The 22,418-nt window shown below is 47.6% G+C and overlaps 1 protein-coding gene across 1 annotated transcript; it reads left to right on the forward strand.

The window, feature by feature from the left end:
* Positions 1–974: 974 nt before the first annotated feature.
* Positions 975–20,949, forward strand: LOC142256732 (zona pellucida-like domain-containing protein 1). Its single transcript, XM_075328587.1, has 10 exons — positions 975–1,068; positions 1,191–1,417; positions 3,868–4,055; positions 6,589–6,661; positions 7,620–7,717; positions 10,549–10,635; positions 10,733–10,904; positions 11,488–11,605; positions 18,966–18,992; positions 20,737–20,949. Exons 1-10 carry the CDS (start codon positions 975–977, stop codon positions 20,913–20,915), a joined length of 1,263 nt encoding a protein of 420 aa, XP_075184702.1. The 3' UTR covers positions 20,916–20,949.
* Positions 20,950–22,418: the final 1,469 nt, after the last annotated feature.

Consider the following 22,418-nt stretch of genomic DNA (forward strand, 5'->3'; position numbering starts at 1 on the left):
CTGTTAGATGGGAGGCCACAGAGCAGGAGGTTGCAATAGTCCAGGAGATAATAAGGGCACGCGCTACGGTTTTTGCAGCTTCTCGGGAAAGGAATGTACGGACCCGGGAAGTATTTTTCATTGTATGATATTGTATCATCTAAGTTGTTAATTATGTTGATTAGTTAGCAAAATGAATGCTCACATTTATACACCACTGGAGGGGAGGAATTCGAGGTCCACCACATAGTGACTGGTAGCCCCTCATCATCTGATATTTACCACCTATCCGTTATTGCTTCAGTCTGGGGTCTCTACCTGAATCAAAAAACTCTGTTGCAATATTTTTTCATCTTCTCTTGGATCAACTGATGATCGATTTCATGACCACCTTGAATAAGAAATAATAATGGGCACCTGGATACATGGAAGAGAAGTCTAAGTCAGCCAGTGTTCCACCTTTAATCAATAGACGGAGAAGAAAAACCGGGCACAGCTTCCAGCCGGCAACTAATGCAAAGTATCACCTGTCTTAATAGACGGGAACCATGTTTGCTAGTGTGGAACTGCCATGAGGGGTGCACTTCACAGGAAAACTGGAAAGCGGTACATCACAAAAATAGAACGGAGGGCACTCACCACTTGAAGGCAGAAATCTTGTATTTATTTTTTACATGGAGCAGGCATAAAAGGACGGAGGTGAGAGGGACCGACCACAGACTGTCGTCTGTGGGTGGTCGGTCCCTCTCTCCTCCGTCCTTTTATGCCTGCTCCATGTAAAAAAAAATACAAGATTTCTGCCTTCAAGTGGTGAGTGCCCTCCGTTCTATTTTTGTGATGTACAGTGTTCCAGCTTTGTCTCTACATTTACTTTAACATTTTTGCCACCCCCTTTCATTTTATGTAGATATATTTTTAAAGTCAGACCTTTATATATTGCTCTATACTGAGATCAACATTATCATAATATGGTATTATAATTTCTTACAGGCACGATGATTAGACTTGTGGTTCTTCTTCTTGGTTTTGCCGGACAACAATGTCTTGGAAGCCGCTTAAACTGTTCATCCCTTTATGCGCGATATCCGGGTTAGTTTTATTTCGGCCTACAAATCTCTGTGCCTTTACCTTGTTCTGTTGCCTAAATTTTAATCTAAATCTGTACAAGGTGTAGATATCGCTTCCTAATAGTGATTTTGTGTCTCCTTCAGTGGACAGTGACATTACGGTTAATTGTGGTCCATCCACCATTATGTTGACCATCAATGCCTGCCCAGTTCAGTTTTCAGAGTATGACCCTAACAGTTTGGCCCTCAATGGAAAAAACACCTTGCCTAATTGCAATGGCACACTGGATACTACGGTAGATCCTCCAGTTGTAAGATTCCTTTTTCCGATTAATGACACAACGGGGAATGCGTGTGGGAATAACATTGTGGTAAGTAATGTAAAGCATTATAATGTATGTAACTTCTCCATTATTTATCAGTTTTTCAAGTATGTCGAATTAAAAATGAGCACAGACGGAAAATATGTCATTTTTATCATTGATGAACCAGTGGTAACTTTGAGAATTTCTATAGTAGGGCTTTACAGGTTCAAGCTACTTTCCAATTGAGCTGCATCTACAGTCCAAGAGATGATGGATGAACTCCACTGTAAACTCTGAGAGCCCTGTTCACTGTCACATCTGTGAGTCGCATGGTTGGCTTGTGCCGTCATACTCAGTGCAGGCGCCGTCCTGTGCCTGACCAGCATGCTGAGCTTTCCCCAGTACTGCTGCATCCGCCTGTTGCTGGTCAGGAATTCCTTAGTGCTGTGGTCACCGGCGGCTCACTGGGACTGTTCCAGGCTGTGCCCCTCCTCACCTCCTCCTGGCTGTGCCCCTCCTCACCTCCTCCTGGCTGTGCCCCTCCTCACCTCCTCCTGGCTGTGCCCCTCCTCACCTCCTCCTGGCTGTGCCCCTCCTCACCTCCTCCTGGCTGTGCCACTCCTCACCTCCTCCTAGTTGTGCCACTCCTCACCTCCTCCTGACAGTGCCACTCCTCACCTCCTCCTGACAGCGCTCCTCCTCACCTTCTCCTGGCTGTGCCCCTCCTCACCTCCTCCTGGGTGTGCCCCTCCTCAACTCCTCCTGACTGTACCCCCTCCTCAACTCCTCCTGACTGTGCCCTTCCTCACCTCCTCCTGGTTGTGCCACTCCTCGCCTCCTCCTGGCTCTGCCCCTCCTCGCCTCCTCCTGGCTCTGCCCCTCCTCGCCTCCTCCTGGCTCTGCCCCTCCTCGCCTCCTCCTGGCTCTGCCCCTCCTCGCCTCCTCCTGGCTCTGCCCCTCCTCGCCTCCTCCTGGCTCTGCCCCTCCTCGCCTCCTCCTGGCTCTGCCCCTCCTCGCCTCCTCCTGGCTCTGCCCCTCCTCGCCTCCTCCTGGCTCTGCCCCTCCTCGCCTCCTCCTGGCTCTGCCCCTCCTCACCTCCTCCTGGCTGTGCCCCTCCTCACCTCCTCCTGGCTGTGCCCCTCCTCACCTCCTCCTGGCTGTGCCCCTCCTCACCTCCTCCAGGCTCTGCCCCTCCTCACCTCCTCCAGGCTGTGCCCCTCCTCACCTCCTCCTGGCTGTGCCCCTCCTCACCTCCTCCTGGCTGTGCCCCTCCTCACCTCCTCCTGGCTGTGCCCCTCCTCACCTCCTCCTGGCTGTGCCTCTCCTCACCTCCTCCTGGCTGTGCCCTCTTCACCTCCTCCTACCTGTGCCCCTCCTCACCTCCTCCAGGCTCTGCCCCTCCTCACCTCCTCCTGCCTGTGCCCCTCCTCACCTCCTCCTGCCTGTGCCCCTCCTCACCTCCTCCTGGCTGTGCCCCTCTCCTCACCTCCTCCTGGCTGTGCCCCTCCTCACCTCCTCCTGCCTGTGCCCCTCCTCCTGGGTTCTCCAAGTCATTTTGGCTCAGTGTTGGGCAGTGGAGCAGTTCTATAATTCTCCAGTTGGATCCATGCACCCTAGGCTGAAGTCCTGTAGCATGACAGCAGTGACAGGAGCAAGGCCCTTTTTTACAGTGGATACGGAAAGTAATCAGACCCCTTTAATTTTTCACTCTTTATTTCATTGCAGCCATTTGGTAAATTCAAAAAAGTTAATTTTTTTCTCATTAATGTACGCTCTGCGCCCCATAATACTTTCTGTACCCACTGTATATCTCTCAGGGAATTGTGTATTACAGGATTGGGGAAGAGATAATCATGACTGTTCCCTCATTGTTCGCAGTTTCAATTAGACTGCATGATTGTCCTTTAATTGCAAAACTAGTACACCGCAGGGTGCTGATGCAATCCCTAATCAGCAGACATTCCACAGACTAACATACATAAAGAGGCACCAGACAGTCTGACATGAAACAATGTTAACCATTGTTTCATGTCAGACTGTCCGGTGCCTCTTTATGTATGTCAATCTGTGTCTTGATTACCAAACAAAGGAATAATATTTCTGGCACAATTAAGACTATATCTACCCTGCAGAAGCAGACAGATTTTCCTTATTAATGCTTAGTCATCAGAATGGTAATTTAGTGGTTGCAGCTGCTAAAAAAGTATATTATTTTATACCTTTTGGGGCAACAGAAGAATGGAGTTGAGAAGTGACAACTACATTTTGAGCTAGAAATATGAAATCCGCCCAAATAGTTGTCACTTCCCCTCCTTTACTCCTAAGCACGAGTCAATAGTAGACGTGATAGAGCTCAAAATTAAACCAAAAAACATTGTTGCCCTCCTAGGTACGACTGGAATAAAATAAGACGTATTTTCCAAAATTATAACACTTATTGCAGCACTTTTTTCATATAAATGCTAACTTTTTGTTGCTATTTATTAATAACATTCTACTTTTTTTTTTCGTTTTAGATTGTGGATAGTGTAGGAACTGGGATCTTCCAATCTTACTCTAAGGTCCAAACAGTGGTCATCTCGGGTTTTGTGAACACCCCGGTGGTAACAGACACCTCACTTATTGCCTATAGCACAAACCTGAATTATAGTTTCTCCTGCTATTACCCACTGCAGTACTTTCTGAACAACACCGTGCTCATGACGTGAGTATTGTACATTATATATATATATATATATATATATATATATATATATATATATATATATATATATATATATATATATCATGTTTTGTTGAAAAATTATTAAAAAAAAATAATGCAAATAGATATTAAGTGCAAAGTATGGACAAGGATATATCCTTATAGCAGCAGAACAACAGGTCCAAGTGCAAATCAAGCCTTAACAAATGTAATAAAACACTGCAAAAAGGACTGATAAATAAAAAGAGTTTAAAATGATCTATTTAATCAGCAGATAATACAGTGCAAAAGAATGCAAGTGAATTTACAAGTGTCTCAGTGCAATATCCATTGATGCTCCTGTGTCACCAGTCAATAGGAAACAGAGTGGGAACTATTAATGTAATTAAGCGCTATAAGGATAAGCTTACTACCTTGGTAGATGGTCTGGTGGTCCTGCGTGCTGCCAACCCCGACACACGTTTCGTACTCAGGGGTTAAACGCTTAATTACATTCACTGGGATAAAGCGGTTAAGCCCCCTGAGGAAGCTAAAGCGTACGAAACGCACGTTGGGGTACGCAGGATCCATCACACACTCTACCAAGGTAGTAAGCTATATCCTTGTCCATACTTTGCACTTAATATCTATTTACATGAATTGTTTTTAATAATTTTTCAATAAAAATTGATATTTTATCTTCATTTTTTTGTCTTTGTCACTATACCTATATTGGTGATGTTTGCCTGCACTCCCATGGGGATTTTTTGATTTTCAAGTTCTATTACTTTGACTATATGCGAAATTTTGATTTTTGAGATATATACTGTGTGTATATATCTGTGCAGCTGTTGTGAAATGACCGAATTAAGTAAAATTATAGGTTATGTGGCCTTACTTGCGGTCAGTGTGTTACGGAGCAGAAAGAACCTGAGTAAACGGTTATATAGTTTTAGCAAAAAGATTCAGAACAATTTGGATTTTGCTCATTTAAATCTCTCATCATTCAACACTTCAGAGTCAAGTGGGCGGAGAAGATATGGCAGATAGTCACTGATAAGGACCGCCCACTGGACTCCTATCCCAGTACTTTCCACTGCACTTTACAGACATCATCATCACTGTCCCAATTGGAGCTCAAAATCTAAATTCCCTATCGGTAGGTCTTTGGAGTGTGGGAGGAAACTGGAGGAATTTACATTCTAATATTTAATATTGAACCCTTGAATTCTAGAGTTGTAGCAGCGGGACCTAGCTGGAAGCGGGCATGGTTAACCTGGAAAGGGGACATAGCTAGAGATGAGCAGACCGTTGAACTTTGGTTAATAGAAGTCACTAATTGGGCAGGTCGGGTCTCCGCCACAATGTAGCCAGCCATAAACAGATCACTTCCAGGGGCGGGTTGGCGAGGTTTTTCCATTTTTGGTGGTGCACACTACATTCGATCACGATGTTGTTACCTCCAGTGCAGCCGATCAAACACTACAAGCGGTATGCACTGGGCTGAGCACCGATCGTAGCCAAGCACAGCGCTGCTCGAGTGATTGGTCCCGATGTCCGATCACGAACTCTGTTTTTGGTACGAACACCGAACGCCAAAGCTTGGGTTTGCTTATCTCTAAACGTACCCCGACGTTTGACACTACCAACATTTTGATGCCAATTACTGGTGCAAAGTAAGCCAAATAGTGATGTAAACTTAGACTAGACCGTCAGAGGCACCAGATTTAACATACTCATAAATTCGACTCGTCTTTAGAGGAAAATTTAACCACGCGCTTTACAGTTACTCTCCAAAAAACATGCCTACATTAAAGTCAATGGAGCTGCGAGTTATATGTTAATAATAGCAGCTGTGAGTGGTTGCTATAGGAACAAATTAAACTGTTAGTATAAGAAGCTTATGTGTGAGGTAATAAAAAGTCTGTGGGGAGACGGATAGAGAGACACAGAGGCAGACAGACACAGACAGACAGGGAAAGAGACAGGCAGACAAGGAAAGAGACAGGGAAAGAGACAGAGACAGACAGTCAAAAAGAAAAAGAGGCAGACAGACAGAGACAGACAGACAGGCAGGGAAAGAGATAGGCAGACAGGGAAAGAGACAGGCAGAGAGACAGACAGGGAAAGAGACAGACAGAAAAGAGACAGAGACAGGGAACAAAAACAGGTAATGAGACAAAAACAGGGAAAGAGACAAAAACAGGGAAAGAGATAGAGACAAGGAAAAAAGACAGGGAAAGAGACAGACGGGGAAAGAGACTGACAGACAGACAGAGACAGAGAGAGAGACAGACACAGGATAGAGACAGACAGAGACAGAGATAGAGAGACAGACACAGAGCTAGAGAGACAGACAGACATAAAGATAGAAAGAGACAGACAGAGATAGAAAGAGACAGACACAGAGACTGATACAGAGACAAAGATATTAAATTTACCCCAGTGATGGACGTCAACCCTCCTATTTTATCCATGAAGCAAATTACAACAAAAAGATGTACATTCAAGTCAAGTACGCAAGCGAATAATACTATTGATATTTTATCCCCAGGTCTTCAGCTAATGTTGCCGTCAACACGAATAACGGCAGCTTCATCAGCACCTTGAGTATGCAGATATTTCTCGTAAGTCTTTAACCACCGAAACCTAATTATGAAATTCCCTTCCTGCTTTTTTGGTGAATTGTCCTGAACTGTTCTCCCTCCCGACAGTAGATAATTGGCTACTAATTTTTATAGGTGCCAATGCAATTACAATTTTAATTAATTGGGTTGACAAACTGAGAATATCTTTCAGTGAACAACCCCTGGAGGCGTTCTTTTAAAGCGCACCAATCACCAGGATTTTCCTATATAACCTAAAGCCAGTGCTATACTGGCACTATCTTGCTGATTATATACATACCTTTAGGAACAGGGAGTGGGAAGAGAGGAGTCAAACAACAGTCTGGGGTCAAAAAACAAAGATCGGGACATGCAGAAACACAGGCCAACAGCACAACAACAGAACCAGAATGTACGACTGGCAAGGTTCTGTGGAGCTCAGTAAAGAAGCAGAGCAATTACCAGAAAGATGAAACACCTGAGCAATCAATCAACCTGCCAGCTCAGTAGTCCAGAGAAACACAGCAGAGCATCTCCTAGTGTGCAAGATGCTCTGCACAGAGGAATCGTGACAACTATATCTGTAATAACACACGCTGTCATGATCTTATCGTGGGGGCCGATTTTTCATTGCTTTTGAGCCTTTTTTGACTAGTTTTGAGAGTTCTGTGTCTTTTTTTGCACCATATTTTTCTTTCTTTCTTTCTTCTTTGTTTTAAGTTTGCAATTTCAGTGCCATTTTATGAACAGTTGCAAAAAGGTTATATACAAAAATAAAATCGATTTTGACTTTGCACAAAATTCATGAATTGCATGCAGCACTTTGAAGAATTTGGTGCAACAAACGGTGACGAATACCACAAGATAAAAAAAGAAAAGTGCATTTAAAAAAATTGCAAATGATATTTGGGGATATCGTCATTTTTGTTTGACCACATCATGTAATATCAATGTAATTAATGAATGTATTCCCTTATAGGATGCAAATTTCACCATTCCAATACAATCTAATGGCAGCGCCCTTTCATTGAAAAAGAACGTGTATGTGCAAGTGACGGCCACGAACCTCACTGCCAAGTAAGCGACACATGATCATGGACAAAATTGATAAAATGTTGCTCACTAACTTACATTTTTGACCTTGACTAGAAAGTATCCATCGTGATTGCAAGTGCACAAAGCAGGGGCATAAAATTATGCCATATGATGGAATTTGCAAATCAAAAAGGTCCATGGAGCCTCTGTTAGGAGTCTCGACCCTGAAAATAGCCAGATATCCCTCTGGGAAGGACCTAGCCAAGAAGTGGCTTTTTTAGGAGACCACCATAACCACCATATTAAGTGGCCCTTTTAGTCAATATCCAGCTCTTGACGAGTTTAAAAGATATGAGAGGGGAAGTACCAAGGCCAGGTATCCATCCACAGACAGCTGCTTAATATGTTGGTTATGGTGGTCTGCTAAAAAGAGCCACTCCTTGGCTAGGTCCTTCCCGGAGGGATATCCAGCTATTTTCCGTGTCGAGAGTCCTAACAGAGGCTCCATGGACCCTTTTGATTTGCATACTTACCAGGGGGCAATGCACCTAGGATTTCACTGTGTTGAGCGCCTTCGCTGGCTGCCGGTAGTGTTTTCTCTGGCTGGTCTCCCTGATATCAGTGATTGTTTTGTCTTGCTGGTCTACTAGGCATTGCTCCCACCTGGCCAGAATCCTACTCCACACTGTTGAGGGGCAATACCCCGAAGCAGCTGTCTGTGGATGGATACCTGGGCTTGGTACTTCCCTTGTCATATCCTTAAACTCATCAAGAGCTGGATATTGACTAAAAAGGGCCACTTAATATGGTGGTCTCCTAAAAAGAGCCACTCCTAGGCTAGGTCCTTCCCTAGGGATATCTGGCTATTTTCCGTGTCGAGACTCCTAACAGAGGCTCCACGGACCTTTTTGATTTGCATACTTCCCAGGGGGCAATGCACCTAGGATTTCACTGTGTTGAGCGCCTTCACTGGCTGCCGGCAGTGTTTTCTCTGGCTGGTCTCCCTGAGATCAGTGATTGATATGATAGAATTTAGCAGAACAATGGAGGCAGAGTCAAGATTAGGCCAATAGCTGGGGGATACAAAAGGGGCAGTTCGTGCAAAATGGTGGTATCCTTAAAATCTGAAGCAAGAGCTGGAAAATCTGTATTTCTGTTGAATCAGTTAGCAGCCCGTATATGATCTGTCAGGGTACCACTAGGTGGTGCTGGGACTCAGATATGAAACTATTTCTGAGTGCAATAATTCAGAAGCCCACCAGAGGTCGCAAACACAGCGTAGGGATAGTCAAACTGAAAAGGTCAATGCCGGGATGTCACGTCGGTACCAGGGAGGAAACAAGCTGAAGTCAGGAAACAAAGCTGAGGTCGAATGCCGGGAAAACAAGTGACCAATGGTGAGAACACAGAGCAGGACCGGAATCCAGAGGACACAGAGGTACAGAGGGAAGGTCTGGCAAGACAGATTGGGTACAGAACAGGCAGGAGGGACAGAGGTCAGGCAGAACAAGAGGGATGGAGGTCAGGTCAGGCAGAAGGATCAGAGATCAGGACCAACTGTACTGGGTAGCAGGATACGAAACAGAGTACTTCTCACAGGAGAAGAGCACGTAGCCAAGCCGGAAATATAACTGGCGGCATCCCGGAGGCAGCAGCACCAAGATATGGCGGCATGACCCCCAGAACAAGGCCAGAGCAAACAGGCCCCTTCCAGAGGCAGGATGCATGCACCAGAAAGAGCCTCTTTCCTCAGCACAAAACTTTCCCATCCCATTCTTGTAATTTTGTCCCCCTCATATATAGCTCTCCAAATACTATAATGGCCCTCACATAGCATTCCCTATACTATAATAAGTCCCACATAACCCTTAATATATTAGAATGCACCCCCATAGTCCTCCCATAGTCCTCCATGTATTATTATTCCCCCCACAGTTCTTCATATAGTATAATGCAGCCCCCATAGTCCTCCATATTTTATAATGCACCTCATAGTCCTTCATATTATATTATGCAGCCCACATACTGTTTAATGCACACCCATAGTCTTCCATATATTATAATGCAGCCCCATAGTCCTCCATATATTATAATGCAGCACCATAGTCCTTCATGTTTTTTAATGCAGCCCCATACACCTTCATATTGTATTATGCAGCCCACATACTGTTTAATGCACAGCCAGAGTCCTCCATTTATTGTAATGCAGGCCCATAGTCCTCCATATATTATAATGCAGCCCTATAGTCCTCCATATTTTTTAATGTAACTCCATGGTCCTTCATATTGTATTATGCAGTGGTCTGCCATTGAACAGCGCAGCTCCACTCTCACAGAGAGGAGCCGGCTGCTTCTCTGCAGGACGGGCCCCTAACCCTGTCGGGCCCGGTCGCAGTCGTGATCTCTGCGACCGCGGTCGTTACGCCTCTCATGAAGGATCAAATCATTGCTGCCCAATAAAGTAAACAGAAAGAGGCAGTGAAGGAAATAAAGCCAGGCAGAGAAAGACAGACAGGGTATTCTGTACCTTTATAGAAAGGGAATTACCTTATTGCAGAGCTGGATTCACATCTACGCTGCTCAGTGCTGCTGTATAATGTCCTCCATGCTACTTCTGCTTCTCAACATGTGTTACATAGAGACAGGAGAGCAGGAATCCCTCATCCCTGTGTGTGCTGTGTATGGGAGACATCATAGCAGATAGTCTCCACTCACTACCTCAGAGTCAACTGAAAATTAAAGACAGAGGGAAAAACTGCAGGACACAATGGCCGGGAATTGTGTTATTTCTCATGTACACAGACATAATGGCTTATTTAGAAAGTGTAGGTGCCTTTTAATCCATCATATTTTTTTTCATTCTTAATTTTTAGCTTCTACGTAAATCTGGATGAATGTTTCGCCACTCCATCTCCACTATTGACCACTGATGTTGGAAGCAAGTTCTCTCTGTTATCAGGGTACGCATCCATGCATTAAGGTGGCACTACTATTGTGAGAATAAGCACATTATACAGTAAATGTTCCTTATATTCCATATACTCCTTCTCCCCTCAGGTGTTACACTGCGAACAAGACTAAAATTTTGGCCAATGGTGTTGGGCAAACAGCTAAATTCTCATTTGAGACGTTCCGCTTCTTGAACCACAGCAATCTGCCTGTCTCTACCATCTACCTGCACTGCGCCACAAGACTGTGTCAGCCCGACACCTGTGCTGCCATTCAACAGGTAGGCAGGCGGTATTATATGTAAGGTATAGAAGGTACAGGTCTACCAAGCTGCCAGACACCTTCGAAAAGAAAAAATCAGGCATGTTCAAACCCAACATTCTCATCCTTGACATAGGATTAGCTGGTTGACCTAAATCTAATGTGTAACGAGCTAAAGGGGTTGTCCCACACACAAAATTTATCATTTATCTACTGGTGGAGAGCATGTGCGACCACCACCTCTATAAACCGTCAATGGAGCAGTGGTCGCACATGTGCACTACCACTTTAGACACATATAGGATTTGGGGACGTTTGTTGCCATGATTGATGTTGGTCTCATTGGCCCTGGAATCCACCATAGGTGTTATGGGCTCTTCTGGTGAGGTGGATTTGCAAAAAATGTAGATCAGGGTGAGCAGCAGCACGGACCAGAGGCGTTGGAACAGCAAGGACCAGATGTATTTCATCACCTTATATAAAATATCAGCTGCAGCTTTATCGCTATGATCGTTGAACTGCCTGTAATTAATAGAACAATAATAGAAAATTAAATTTAAAGCCAGATGTAACTCTAAATGGAATTCTTTATGTAAAATCAGGCCTGTAACACAACTGCTGCAGCCGCTAGAAGAAGGAGAGCGCTGGATGCATCCACAACCGGAGGGACGACAGAAAGTGTGACCGTGTCTTCTGGCCCCATCACTACCAAAGATGACGGTAAGAAAATTGGAGAAGTATCTTTGTATGTATGTCTCTGTCTATCCATCCATCCATCTACCTATCTATTATATCTATCAATACCTATCTATCTATCGATATCCATCCATCTATCCATCTATTATTTCCATCCATCTATCCATGCACTCATCTATCCATCAATCTATTACATCTATCCATCCATCCATCTGTCTATGTATCTATCAATATCCATCCATCAATTATATCTATCATCCATCTATCTCTTATACCCATCCATGCATCCATCCATCCATCTATCCATTATATTCATCCATCTATTCATCCATGCATTCATTAATCCATCCATCTATTTATCCATCCAACAATCCATCTATTATATCCATCCATCTATTCATCCAGGTATTCATTGATCCATCCAGCCATCTGTCGCGGGCGGAGGAGGTGGCGCTGCGCTCTCCCACTGCTCGGGTCTGGCTGCTGCTGCTGCTCAGTGGTGGCTTGAGCGGTGGGCCGGATCCCGGGGACTCGAGCGGCGTTCCTCGCCCGTGAGTGAAAAGGGGGATTTGATTGTGGGGATTTTAGATATTGTCCGTGACGCCACCCACGGTTGTGGTGATATTGGTGACACCACCGCTGCTCTGGATGGGGATCCCGGGAGCGATGACAGGGAGCAGCTTGGATGTTGGTTCTCCTCTCCGTGGGTAGGGGGTTGGTTGTCCCGGGGCCCGGTGATGGGGTAGGGATGATGGATGGCAGGCGGGTTAAGAAGCCTGGTGAGGTGCAGGGTCGCGGGGGCAGCGCTGTGCCGCATGGCACGGTGGTACTCACTCAGCCAATGATGAGGACACAGCTCTCGGTACAACACACGGCTGGATGGACGGGTCCCATAGACGGCTGTGGTGTTGTTTCTCCCGACAGGTTGATGGTGACTGCCTTTCCCTGCACCTATGCACTGTAAACGGTTCCAATGGGTTCCCACCGGTAACCCGCTCCCCGGCTTTGATATGGGCCGGAGGAGCCCCTTTTGCCCACAGGCGCTGGCCCTGGGAAACGGTTGCCTTGGCGGTGGCGGTGTCTCCCTCTCCTGGTCAGACTGTTGCCTTCTGTCGGGACTTGGCTGCTGGGAAACCCAGGAGGTTCCCTTCGCTAATGGATTTAGCAAATTCATGGCGACTCCTAGCCTTGCCGGGGTCCGTAAGCCCCTGCCAGATGGTGCTGACTTCTCTTTGTGTACCGGTCCGGTACCGCCGGGCCACGCCCGTCCACGGTCCTTACGGTAAACTCCGATAGGCCACTCCTGCAGACGGTCACCACCGTCTGCCAACCTTGCTGCTCCGTCCGGGCCACACACCTGGACTCACTTCAGATTGCTCGACTGCCACTTCACTTGCTCTCACTTACTACTCCAAAACTAATCTGACTGTTTTCCTGCCTCCAGGACTGTGAACTCCTTGGTGGGTGGAGACCAACCACCTGGCTCCACCCCCTGGTGTGGACATCAGCCCCTGGAGGAAGGCAACAAGGGTTTTGCGTCTGACTTTGGTGTGCCTGCTGGGAGTGTGGGGTGTGTTGGTGTTGTTCTCTGTGGCCCCTGGCTTGTCCAGGGCGCCACATTCCCCCTTAGTTAAATGCAGACCGTCCACGGGCTGCCCGTCCATCACCGGTTTTATTTTCACCAACTGAAAAATATAAAAACGGTAACACACAATACAAGTAAAACAACATCTTCCCACATCGGGAGGTACTCTTACTTAAACGTTGCGTAACGGTACGGCTTCCGCTCTCTCCCACCCAAGCAACCTGGCCCTGATGCTGCCCCTAAGCAAACAGGCAGCACCCCTTGACCCCAGTCCTGCACAAGTTGCCCGAGCGGGTTCTGTCCTTTTCAGGGGACCCACGTCCATGGGGAACCCCTGAACCTCTCCAGAGGATCGCCACCGGTTCCGGTGGTGGCTGGGCCCCAGCCTGCTCCACTGCGGGCCCTTCCACCAATCTGCCTCTCTGGAGGCGGTAACGGTTTAGCCAACAAACATAATTATTTACAAGCCACAAGTTTGTGGTTGCCCTGCTAGTTCTTGGGCCTGTTCATAAGGAGTTCCTTATGCATAATTGTAAAGAGGGGTCCCAACGGGGACCAGTTGCCGGCAATGACCGGTTCAAATCAAGGTTGCAAATCAGATGACTTTCACGGTGGATTATTCTTTCTCATTCTTATCATTCTTATTTTCAAACTTTAAACAGCACTCTGGTGGTTCCAACGGGGACAACGACAACGGGGTTCCGCTGCCATTACTCTGATTCTTCGGCTGAGACGGACCCATCCTCTGCCACCAACATATCAAACATGCACTGACATGCCTGCTGTGACAGGGGTGCCCGGTATCCGTTCCCACCGGTGCGTGGGGTGTAGAAAACCACTGGGTCTCCTTCATAGCGGGGACGCTCACTCGCCCCCTCGGACTCGAAGGTGGGCTCGGCGCCGGGGCCGGAGTCATTATAATTTGTTCCTGCGTCAGGCGGGTTGCCGCCAGCTGCCGCATTCTCCGGGTCCCTGGCCCTCGGCACATCAGGCTCCATCACGCCGGCTCCCATCGCATACATCGGGACAGTCGCAACCAGCGCTTCCACCGCGCTGGTCCACTGTTCCATCATCCGGAAGATCTGACTCTGTTGACGCTGGTTAAATTCAACTACTCCGGCCCTCATCCACACCACAGTCCCGAGCTCGGGCACGGAACCCGGTGCAATCACTGCCGGGGCCTCCAACACATTTTCGTAAAGGGGCCTCGGCTCCGGTGGCCCCTGGGGAAGCAGTTCAGGGCTGCCCCGGGCGTCTGCAGCCGGTCGGTCCGCTTGGGCGGACGGGCAGGGTACCGCTACCGATGGTGGTGGTAGCGGGCCTTGTGGCGGGGCGGTAGCGACTAACGCGGGTAGCGGGGGAGGCAACAGGGTGAGCGGGTGTAGGCCGGGCCCCTCAGCCGCAGTGGCCGATCCCTCGGGAATACAGGGGCGTGGGTCTCTTACCCATTCCTCCAAATCTTCCTCCACCTCGCATCTCCGCATAGCAGCCACCACGTCCGACATGTCGGCCTCCCACTCCTCCAGGAGGAGCTGCATGTGGGCTTGCAGATGATGACTCAGCGGGGCAGTTCGGTCCTCCATCCACGCCGCTGTGCCGGGCGCGGGGGTCTCGCTGTCGTTTGTTGAAGCGGACATCTCAGCAATGGTGCTTTCCAGGAACTAGCAACAAGATGGCCACAGGGTCGTGGCGTCCCTGCTTTTATAGCCACGCTCACATGCGACCAGCCGCCATTTCGTCCCCTTCAGCCTCTTTTTTCGGCTCCTCCTCTACAGGGGCGGGGTTTTGGCCTTCGCGCCTCCACCACTCGAGGAGACGCTCGAGCGGGAACCCTCCGCGCCCAAGATGGCGGCTTCTCAAATTTTTCGGCCGGACACCTCCGGCGGTCACAAGGTGCACCTCTACCAGAAGACGGCAGAGCGGTAAGATCCTGTTCGTGACGCCAAGTTGTCACGGGCGGAGGAAATGACGCTGCGCTCTCCCACTGCTCGGGTCCGGCTGGTGCTGCTGCTCGGTGGTGGCTCGAGCGGTGGGCCGGATCCCGGGGACTCGAGCGGCGTTCCTTGCCCGTGAGTGAAAAGGGGGATTTGATTGTGGGGATTTTAGATATTGTCCGTGACGCCACCCACGGTTGTGGTGAGGTTGTGACACCACCGCTGCTCTGGATGGGGATCCCGGGAGCGATGACAGGGAGCAGCTTGGATGTTGGTTCTCCCCTCCGTGGGTAGGGGGTTGGTTGTCCCGGGGCCCGGTGATGGGGTAGGGATGATGGATGGCAGGCGGGTTAAGGGGCCTGGTGAGGTGCAGGGTCGCGGGGGCAGCGTTGTGCCGCACGGCATGGTGGTACTCACTCAGCCAATGATGAGGACACAGCTCTCGGTAAAACACATGGCTGGATGGACGGGTCCCACAGGCGGCTGCGGTGCTGTTTCCTCCCGGCAGGTTGATGGTGACTGCCTTTCCCTGCACCTATGCACTGTAAACTGTTCCAATGGGTTCCCACCAGTAACCCGCTCCCCGGCTTGGATATGGGCCGGAGGAGCCCCTTTTGCCTGCAGGCGCTGGCCCTGGGAAACGGTTGCCTTGGCGGTGGCGGTGTCTCCCTCTCCTGGTCGGACTGTTGCCTTCTGTTGGGACTTGGCTGCTGGGAAACCCAGGAGGTTCCCTTCGCTAACGGATTTAGCAAATTCACGGCGACTCCTAGCCTTGCCGGGGTCCGTAAGCCCCTGCCAGATGGTGCTGACTTCTCTTTGTCTACCGGTCCGGTACCGCCGGGCCACCGCCTGTCCACGGTCCTTACGGTAAACTCCGATAGGCCACTCCTGCAGACGGTCACCACCGTCTGCCAACCTTGCTGCTCCGTCCGGGCCACACACCCGGACTCCCTTCAGATTGCTCGACTGCCACTTCACTTGCTCTCACTTACTACTCCAAAACTAATCTGACTGTTTTCCTGCCTCCAGGACTGTGAACTCCTTGGTGGGTGGAGACCAACCGCCTGGCTCCACCCCCTGGTGTGGACATCAGCCCCTGGAGGAAGGCAACAAGGGTTTTGCGTCTGACTTTGGTGTGCCTGACCGTGAGTGTGGGGTGTGCTGGTGTTGCTCTCTGTGGCCCCTGGCTTGTCCAGGGCGCCACACATCCATTATATCCATCCATCTATCCATCCATGCATTGATCCATCTATCCATCCATCTATTATATCCATCCATCCATCCATTCCTCCATCCATCCATCCGTTATATCCATCCATCTATCCATCCATGCATTGATCCATCTATCCATCCATCCATCCATCCATCCATGTATGTATCAACATCCATCCATCTATTATATCCATCCATTCATCCATCCATTCATGCATCTATTTATCTATTGATATCCATCCATCTATTTATATACCCTTTTTTAAAAAACAAACAAAAAAAAAAATAAAAAATAAAACCACAACAGTAAAATATTCATCACTCCGCAGTGTTGAGCAGTCCGTATATTGCTCCTTTTCTGTGACATGAGGAAACGTGGCTTCCTGTAGGTGTCAGTATGTATATACTGGATTACGCTAATTTCTATTTATAGACTAGAAAAGTAACAGAAGTAGGAATTCCCATCACATCACTGCTCGGATATAGAGAAGGGGTCATCTGTATAATCGGGAATTACAATAACTGAAAAACACTATAAGGCCGAGAGTCAGAATCATAAACATAAAATATTAGTCATTAAATACATTTCTAAGAGGAGCAGCACAGCATAATTCAAAGAGAAGTTGTACCACAAGTTTTTTTTTTCCTTACACATGTAAAGAGAGTGGACTGCTCCTCTGTTACTACTCCTGGAAGAGCAGAACTCAGCATGGCAGGCCGGAGAGGAGGTTCCCTCTGTTACTACCAGTGTGGAGGCCGGCGGTCCGCTTACGTCTTGGGTTCTCCATCTCCGTATAGCTCTCTATTCTCATATCTGCTGCTTCCATAATAGGAAATGAGAAAACAGGTCATTGTTTAATGATATTTGGAAAATCGCGAAATCATCTGTCCTAATTTCCTTATTTTTGTAGGATCCACAGTCCCCGGTGGGAGTCAGTCCAGCGGTGAGTATCCTCATATATAATCTACATACATAGTTACATTGGTTGAGAAAAGCCCCCGGTCCATCTAGTTCATCCTTTCTCCACCAATTATACATTTTGTCATTAAGGCACTTATAACCAGCAATGTTGTGTACTGAGGAAATCATCCAGCCCTGATATAAAGCTGTTATAGTATCTACCATTACTACCTCTTGTGGTCGGCATTCCACAGTCTGACTGCTCTAACTGTAAAGAACCCTTTCCTATTTAGCTGCCGGAATCGCTTTTCTTCCACTCGCAGTGAGTGCCCCCTGGTCCTTCGTATTGTCTTTGGAAGAAATAAGTCATGTGCCAGTCCTTTATATTGACCACACATGTATTTATACATATAAATAACGGCATAACCATCAGCATGTTCATAAGGATATATCAATATATTATATATGTAAATCCTAAATTGCAAATAAGGACTACTAAATATGGACCAAATCGCTAAAAGGTTACAAGACAGGCAAAGAGAGAGGCGATCAATTGGTACAAAAATTATTTTTATTCACAATAATAGCATACAGGTGAAAGGATGGGAGGCAAAAAGCGATTTACATCACCACAGTGTAAGGTGATAATATTTAGTAAAAAACTGGCTAACAAATGGTGCATAGAGGTATGTGTGTTAAGCCCATGCTGCCGTGTACAGCACCAATATCCTTTATATCCATATCGCTGTCACATCAGCATGGAAACCCATGAGTACACCTCAAACATCACCAAATAATCACATGCAGAGAAAAAATTATATATCTAGCATAAGATCATAAGAGGTGTCTCACAGGTAATCCATTAACTGATTGCGTTCAGATAGAGAGCCAACACCATTCCCTTATATGTCAACCAAAAAGGCGCAGTCAATTGCAGCACACATAGCACGCCAGGATACCATAGACACAGCCATACATTTATCGGTACTCATACAAAAGTGCAGAGAATAGAAAAAATGCAACGCCAGCCATAAAACAACGTGGATAACATTACCTAGATGATAAACACTGTGATGGTAATGCGCCCGATGCGCATTTCGGTGTGTACCTTCGTCAGGGGGCGTCTGGGTTTCCATTTAAATATATAGATATGCAATGTTGGCTTATGTGTAGTCCCTTATGGACAGTTTTATTTACACACTGGTCATGAGCCTTCTCTATGGTGTAATCTATTAATCCCTGACATATGTGTCTTTATCGTAGCGCCAGGTTATATTCTATGATCTGAATTATTGTGATCATGGAAAAATGAATAAATGCTTACATGGACATAGCAGCATGATACTGATATGAACATATGTGTTTGATTATTTGTTCGTGTATGGCATGTGCTGTGTTGACCCCATGTTGCTGATGTGACAGCGATATGGATATAAAGGATATTGGTGCTGTTGTGGCGCCCCTGACCTGGTCAGGCACCACTGAGTACTGCACCCATGCTGGGGACAGTACAACACAGGTAATCCAGAAGGCTGACCGGGGTGTGGTACACAGGCGCATAGTGACCAGGTCTCACACATGTACCCATGAGAGGACCCCTGGGGATCCCAGGAGGGGGAAAAGCCTTCACCTTCACTGGAATAGTGGAGGGGGCCAAAAGCCTCCATCTCCTCTCAAGGGGTGTGGTAAGAGAATCTGGTTGCTAGGTGGCGTAGGCAAGAACAGGAGAGGAGGAGCAGTGAGCCAGTTCAGAGCAGAGTCCAGGGAGCTCCGAGGAGAGCTGACCCCTTCCCCTGGGCTGCTGGAGTCTGACAGCGTCCGCGCAGTGGCTACCGACGGGGGAGAACGGTCACCTAGGAGGGCTACCCGAAACCCATCTCCAGCTAGAGAGAGCACAGAGTGGGAAGTAAGGAGACTGCTAGGGAGAACCAGGCCCAAACGGGCGGCAGATCCCGGAGCGGGGATAGATCCACCTTTCCTCGCTAAACCTGCAGGTGTGGGGCCCTCAAAGCCCACACCACAACACCACAAAAGCCGCAGCCACGTAGCCACAGTTAGGGCCCATAGCTCACAGGAGGCAAGAAGCTGGAGTGATCTGGCCCAGGCAACAAGCACACGGCAAACGAAGGGGAGAGAGGCTTCAGCAACTTCCCTGGGTGACCCCCATAGGGACTCAAAGTCGGGGTCACCCCAAACCACCAAGGGCTAAGGAAGGCGAGTTAGTAGTCACCCTCACAAGTCAGCCTGAAGGACACCTGGTTCCCGCCTGGTTCATCCCAGCTACGCCCGGGTTACTCACCCTGCCACCTGAAGTGAGTAAAAACCCTGAAAGACATTCTGCCTGTGTGGAGTTATTCTGCACCTTGTGGTACTACGCACCTACACAGGGCCCTGGGGCTTGCCTCGCTCTCAGGGGGCTATTCCAACTAACTGCACTCACCATCAGCCCCAGGCGTCCCTCAACCTGCAGTGGCGGTCCCTACTGGCCGCAATACTGAGAGTGGCGTCACGACAAGAAGAAGATCTCCTACCTGTGACAAGATCCAGCCGAGTGGAGTCCCTGAAGGTAATGCACCGACACAACACCTGTGGGGCTTCACACTGTACACGGCAGCATGGGCTTAACACACATACCTCTATGCACCATTTGTTAGCCAGTTTTTTACTAAATATTATCACCTTACACTGTGGTGATGTAAATCGCTTTTTGCCTCCCATCCTTTCACCTGTATGCTATTATTGTGAATAAAAATAATTTTTGTACCAATTGATCGCCTCTCTCTTTGCCTGTCATGTATTTATACATATAAATGTATAACAGATCTAACTTTTCCACTTCTCATCATATGGGCGGCCTCCATTCCTTGCAATAATCTAGTTGCCGCATATGAACGGACTCTAACTTCTGAATATCTGTCATGATTCGTATGTGCAGAATATGCTGTATTGATCTGCCATGCTCTCCTGCAGATCCGGTATATGTTGCTTATGGTGCAGAGCATTTTGCAGGATGCATGCTCTGCTGGTTGTTTTACAGCACTGGGTTTCATGCTGGTCCTGGGAGGTGCTCTCGCAGATTCTTCTTGTTCCCAGTGATTACTCTGCTTCTTTAGGGAGCGTGTTAGCTAAGGACGCTGCCAGTTGTACCTCCTGGTTTCAGTTGTGCTGTTGGCTCCCATGGTGCTCAGTGTTTAGATCTTGGCCTCTTGACTCCGGATTGTTGTTGACCCGTCTCTGCCTGTCCCCCTTTGTTTCTGTTATGACTTCCTGGGTTCTGACCTCGGACTTCCTCCTGACCACATCCCCGTCTGCTCCCTGTATTTTGTACGTACTCTCCTGGAACCCTGACCTTTGGCTTGTATTTTGACCTCATCTCTGTCTGCCCTCTGTGTACTGTTGTGCCCTCCTGGTTTATGATCTTGGCCTGTCTGACTACTTCTCCATTTACTGCAGATAATAAGAGATAACCCCCTTTAACCGTTCACATCAATAAAAATTAATCCTTTGATTTTTCTCTTCCCAGGCGTTTCCGAAGTCAATCAGCTTCAGGGGACGCTAACGGGACTCATCGTTGGAATCATCATTGCCGCTTTGCTGGGGGTCTCCCTCGCCATCGCCAGCGTGATTTTGTATAAAATGTCCCGACTCCGGAATCAGAATGAAAAGAACGGGGTGGACAACTTCACCTTCACCGGGAAGTAGTGACCGCCGCTAACATAAATCTGCAGAGTTCTCTACTGACTTTAATCGATATCTTGAGTTTCTCTCCTGTGTAATATAATCTGCTGTGACGCTGCCATTTATGGAGAATAGTATGTTAGGAATTAAATAATATTGATCCAGGATTATTTTTATAATCGCTTGTAAAATAAAAAAGTAATGTTAATTTCATGAATTTCATGGAAAAAACAAATGTTGATTCATTTTTGCCATTGATTGTGTCAGCCTCAGCCATCCTGGTGGTCTCAGCCTTGCTAGTGACTCTGCCTGTCTGTTCTGACTGTGCCATCTGACTCAAGCTACCCTGGTTGATCCTGTCTACATTTGAGACTCCGTGCGGTCTGCTCCTGTGTCAGTCCCTGCCCTGGGGGTCAGCTGCCCCAATCCCAGGCTTGCAATGCTAAAAGGGTTGTCCCGGGGTCTACCTGTGGTCTAGGGAGTCCACTTTTACTCACCGCAGTACCATCTCCGGTGTTAAGCGTTATACCGGTGCTGATACTGTGGCATGTTTCCATGATCTTTTGTAGGGTTTGTTACCCATATCCTACAACAGATTCGGGATCCTTTGGCTTAATCACCATCCATCCACCTTTGATAACATGCTCTCATTTGTTATTACATTTATACATGTAGGACAGGTCACCAGCAGGGTAAATTGGTGAATGCATCTCATACAGGATATTGTAGCAAATACGTTGGAAAATCAAAGACAGATTGTGCTGCAGCTTTCTAGTAAGTGTTTTATCTCACCAGAGCTGGATTTACAGATACACTGCTCATTACTGCTGTATAATGTCCTCCATGCTGCTGCTGCTTTTGAACATGGGCTAGATACAGACTGGAGAATAGGAATCCCTTATGTGTGATGTGTATTGAGACATCATTGTACCTAGTCTACAACCACCAGCTCAAAGAAGCTTGAAAATTAGCAAGCAAGCCTGTAGCATGGAAAATTGGAGAAAAAGCTTTTCCAGGCCACCCAAACCGCCACTATGTATTTATTGCTTTCTTTACAGCCTTCCTAACTAGCCATTTTTTGATTACTGCTCACGGCCAAAAAATATTTTATAACTTTAGTGGCGATAAGCTAATGGGTAAGTGACTAGTTGTTGGGGCACGTCGGAAACCCCACAATAGTCATATCACTATTATGTTATCATGTTCGATTACACGAGGGCTATGATTTGCTACAACGGCATCACTGCCAACTCTTACCAAGTCTCAGCCTCCCTGACAACTCCCGGTAAATCTGCCATCCACCACAGATTTGCATAAGCCCAGAGCAAAAAACAGTAATGGTGTGTCACCAAGTGATTGCCAAGGTTCCACCAGGTACACGGGAACCCCCAGCGAGCGCCGCAATACACAGGGTTCGCAATACAACGATGGGCCCTTGTGCTAGGGAAAGGGGAGCAGGGTCCCCTCGTAAACTCACCTGACGCTGATCACTGCTCTCTCTAACATCCCTATACGGGGTCTTTCACC

This window comes from Anomaloglossus baeobatrachus, chromosome 11 (assembly GCF_048569485.1).
Source record: "Anomaloglossus baeobatrachus isolate aAnoBae1 chromosome 11, aAnoBae1.hap1, whole genome shotgun sequence".
NCBI classification, from domain to species: Eukaryota; Metazoa; Chordata; class Amphibia; order Anura; family Aromobatidae; genus Anomaloglossus; species Anomaloglossus baeobatrachus.